Source organism: Dipodomys ordii, unplaced genomic scaffold (genome assembly GCF_000151885.1).
Source record: "Dipodomys ordii isolate 6190 unplaced genomic scaffold, Dord_2.0 Scaffold115, whole genome shotgun sequence".
Classification (NCBI taxonomy): domain Eukaryota; kingdom Metazoa; phylum Chordata; class Mammalia; order Rodentia; family Heteromyidae; genus Dipodomys; species Dipodomys ordii.
In genome coordinates this window covers 647504-652193 of record NW_012267331.1, presented here as the reverse complement: position 1 = coordinate 652193, position 4690 = coordinate 647504, and the positions used below count along the sequence as shown (strand labels likewise).

General features: G+C 59.4%; 1 protein-coding gene across 1 annotated transcript in view; it reads left to right on the top strand.

Annotated features, from left to right (window-relative positions):
- Myt1l (myelin transcription factor 1-like) overlaps window positions 1-4690 on the top strand; it is a 170952-nt gene that overhangs the window by 53669 nt on the left and 112593 nt on the right. The window contains exons 7-8 of the mRNA XM_013028870.1: window positions 1894-1984; window positions 3419-3526. Coding sequence (XP_012884324.1) covers window positions 1894-1984; window positions 3419-3526 — 199 coding nt within the window. The remainder of the gene's footprint in view (window positions 1-1893; window positions 1985-3418; window positions 3527-4690) is intronic.

Here is a 4690-nt window from a genome sequence, read left to right as displayed (position 1 = left end):
TCCTGGCAGCCCCCACCCTGCTGCACACACTGGATACTGCACACAGCTTCTAGGTCACGGTGACCAGGACCCTGGAGTCCCTGAGGCAGCGTAGCAGCTGCATGTCGCATAGAATGGGGCCACCGCACTGATGGCAGAGTCCACACAAAACCAGGACACAGAGGAGGGAGAGACAGAGACAAGAGAGACAGACAAGATGGGGGGACAGCCCAGAGACCAGCTGGCCGGACGCGGGGCTGCAGCACACAGGACAGCAGGCCAGGGACACAGCGCCCACAGCTCTGTTAGGGGGAGGGCCACAGGCCGGGGCTGAGAGCAGTGAGAAGACCTGGGATGTGCTTTGCCTTTAACTGGCTCTGCGATGCTCCCAGCAGGCTTTGGGAGTGCTGCTCAGGAGCGCTGAGGGCCGGGCATTGTGGGAAACTGACTGAATGGCCTGAGAAAAGGCACAAAGCAGGAGTTTAAAAAGCCAAGTATGGGAAGCTTGCCCCCAAGGATGCAGAGACAGGAAGATGAGAAAGAGAAGCTGGGAGGCCAAGGGCAGAAGAACCAGAAAACCAGGAGCAGAGGGTGTCTCTGCAAAAGCCCCAGGTCTGGAGGCCACACTTAGGTTTCAAGGGGGCCCAAGAGGAAGGGCTGCAGTTCTAGAGACCTGGGGAGGAGCATGGTGAGGTCTGCAGCAGCACTGCGAAAGCAGGGGACACAGGTCAGATACCAGTCAGCTCAAGAGAAGGAGCAGCAGGAGAAGAGCAGACTCCAGAGCCAGTGTGCAGGCTCCAGAGCCAGTGTGCAGACCCCAGAGCCAGTGTGCAGACCCCAGAGCCAGTGTGCAGACCCCAGAGCCAGTGTGCATACCGGTGTGCAGGCTCCAGAGCCAGTGTGCAGACCCCAGAGCCAGTGTGTACACAGTGTGCAGGCTCCAGAGCCAGTGTGCAGACCCCAGGGCCAGTGTGCAGACCCCAGGGCCAGTGTGCAGACCCCAGGGCCAGTGCAGACGTGTGCACACCAGTGTGCAGGGTGCAGACCCCAGGGCCAGTGTGCATACCAGTGTGCAGACCCCAGAGCCAGTGTGCAGACCCCAGGGCCAGTGTGCAGACCCCAGGGCCAGTGTGCAGACCCCAGGGCCAGTGTGCACACCAGTGTGCAGGGTGCAGACCCCAGGGCCAGTGTGCATACCAGTGTGCAGACCCCAGAGCCAGTGTGCAGACCCCACAGCAGGTGTGCAAATCCCACAGCCAGGGTAGATCACCCCAGGCCAATCTCCATTTAACAGAAGGCAGACATTCAACATCACACACACCATAGCCAGCCTGGAAGGCATTGGCTCTCTCCAGGGAAGACGTTACACTAGAGAAAATTAGGTGGAGTGGTAAATAAACAAGCACACTCAGGAGAGCAGCAAGGGTGCTGCTCCGGCCGAGCCAGCGTGTGCCCCAGCCAGCCCAGGCAGCCTCACGCAGAGGTCATCTCTGCTGTCCCGCACAGCAACACTCATGACTCCAACTCACTCTACTCAGAGAACAACAAAGGACGATTTCGTAGCTGAAAGGAGATTTAAATTTCTCTTTTCAAAAGTAGCGTGTGGGGCTTGCGCTCCCTCCTGGCCGGAGGCCAGCTGCGCTGCTCCCTGGCCGGCCTGTGTGCACAGCTCACCGTGGGGTCCCCGGGAGGCCCTGGCTTCACTCGCCCCGCTCGGCCGGCCCGCGCTCGCGTGCACCTGCTTGGCAACGTGCCCCGGGCCCCCCTTCCCCGCCTCCTGATCATACCATCACAGACGTTTGTAGGATGTTGTGAACTGACCAGCCTCTGTGAACGTGACTGCATGTTCTTGTCTTCTCGCCCTCCGATTCTCCGTTTTAATGCTGGCTGTTTTCTCTGCCTCTCCTTGTCAAGTTCTTGCCATGCACGAAAATGTTCTCAAGTGTCCCACTCCGGGCTGCACGGGGCGCGGTCATGTGAATAGCAACAGGAACTCTCACAGAAGGTAAGCCACGCACGGCCAGGCTCCACGCGGGCAGCGACTGTCCACAGCCCCCTCCACGGAGCCGCCCTGCCACACACACCCCTCCTTTCCCCGAGAGAAACCCCAAACTCCCAACAGCCCTGGCAGCGGCTTCCAGGGGACACGGTTGGGTCACACAGCACCAGAAAAGGTCCGAGTTCTGATGCTCTTCTTGTAGATGGGCTGTCTCTCTTGTCTTAGTTACCCCATGCTGACGGGGCTCCACCCCTCATGCTGTGCCCTCCCCACTGGGACATCTGAGGTGGGACCACAGCCAAACACAGCACCAGCTAGCATGAGGCCAGCCTCCACCAGCCCCACACGGAGCGGAGGACCGCAGCCACGTGTGGCACAGTGAACCGTGTCACAGGACATTACCTCCTGCGAGCCCCAGGCCAGGAGCAGAGACATAGCTGGAATACTTGCTGGTGTCCCAAACACCAAACATGGTGACGGTTCTACCCAGCTGAGTAACTGCTAGACCATGGCTGTGTGCTTTGGTGTAGGACATTCTAGCTCTCCTTTCCTATCCTTTTTGCATTTCACTAGTGATATTGTTTCCATAATATTCCGTTTATATCAGATACTTCTTTATTTCAGTAGCAGGAAAGAGACTTGGTTCACACTCATCCAGCCATCTGTAGTGTCTGTTTTTCATGCTCCTAAGAGACTATATCCAAATGTGGGAACTGTTCTCTTCGATTTCTGTTTGTGTGACTGATAAACACAGTGACTTGTCCTCCATTTACACTGCTCCCCTGTGCCGGCCCACGCTTTGCCTGGTGCATTAGACTGGAGAGGTCCCCTCTGGGCGGTTGTTCTGGGCTGCTCACACCTGGTGATGACGTGGGCATGGGGTCTGCAGGCGTGCAGACGCCCTCATTCTGTGGGAGCAGCCCCAACACATCCCATCAGCCTCCCCTTCCTACTAACCCCAAGGAGCTCTGGAGCACAGCCCTGCAAACGGTCTCTCCACAGTTCTGTTTTCTTTCTTGTGGGGAACACAAGAGAACCAAGGCCGGTGAGTCTGCCGCTCAGGGCCAGCCTGGGCTCCGTCTCCTGGCCCAACCCATTAATTGCCTCTCTCAGAAGAGAAGCTCATCTTCCAGAAGACATTGCTGCCTCTTCTCCAGAAGAGGGGAATGTTCCAGAACAGAGCCTCTGGGTTGCAACTGGCCCACGGCCTCTTACAACGCGGGACCGGCCGTCCCCGGAGAGGGTCACACCCTCTGACCCTGCGGCCCTCCGTGCTAGGTCATTTCCCTCGGTCGCAGCTGCCCACAGTGGGTTGGGGCCTACCCACTCCCAGGCCGCACCCCTGGCTCCTCCTGGCTGAGGGGGAGGAAATGGCAGTTGGATCAGCATATTGTGCAGCCATCGGAGACTGGACAACTAACCCGATTTCTGTCCTTGCAGCCTCTCTGGATGCCCTATTGCTGCGGCAGAGAAATTGGCCAAGGCCCAGGAAAAGCACCAGAGCTGTGAGGTGTCCAAGTCCAACCAGGCCTCAGACCGCGTCCTCAGGTACCCGACGGGAGTGCGCGGGCGTGGGGCCGCTGGGGCCGTGCCCAGGGAGTGTTCCATGGGGCCACGGGGGAAGGGGGGCCAGGCCGGAAGCCTGAGTGTCCCCCCCGCCCCACACATGAGCAACGTCTCGGGTCCCTGGAGGACAGCCTGCTCCCGTCTCCGTGGGCCCAGCCCCACGGTTACCGGGGTCTCGGGTCCTCTCGGAACCTGACCCACCCTAGTGCTCTGAAGGCTGATGAAGGGAGCTAGGGCGTGAACACAGTGCCCGAGGTGGGGCGTCTGGATCCTGGCGGGGGCTTGGTGCCAACCGCAGGACCCTGTTTCTGAGCGTGCGAGAGCCAAGTGCACCTGGCAGGCATGTGCGCTTCGTGAGAAACCATCAAAGCCGTGGTCTCCCTTTACCCTCAGACTCCCAGGGGCGCAGGGAAGGGGGCGGAGCCACTGCTCGGAGTGCAGAGACTGGGAGAGACCCAGGGGAGGGGCTGCAGCCCTGTTCTGTCAGGGAGAGGAAGCACGGCCATCTCCTTGAGCTGAGGAGGAAGCCTCACCTCACAGCCTCCATGTGGAAATTCACACCCTCCACCATGTGAAACCTTGACAGTCATTAACCCAGAGCACAGAGCACAGAGCAGAGCACAGAGCAGCACCCAGCACCCAGCACCCAGCACCCAGCACAGAGCAGAGCACAGAGCAGCACACAGCACCACACAGCACACAGCACCACACAGCACACAACACACAGCACACAGCACACAGCACAGCACACAGCACCACACAGCACACAACACACAGCACACAGCACACAGCACACAGCACACAGCACCACACAGCACACAGCACACCGCACACAGCACACAGCACACAGCACCACACAGCACAGCACACAGCACAGCACCACACAGCACACAGCACACAGCACACAGCACACAGCACCACACAGCACACAGCACACAGCACCACACAGCACACAGCACAGAGCACCACACAGCACACAGCACACAGCACACAGCACCACACAGCACCACACAGCACACAGCACCACACAGCACACAGCACACAGCACACAGCACACAGCACACAGCACACAGCACACAGCACCACACAGCACACAGCACACAGCACACAGCACACAGCACCACACAGCACACAGCACACAGCACA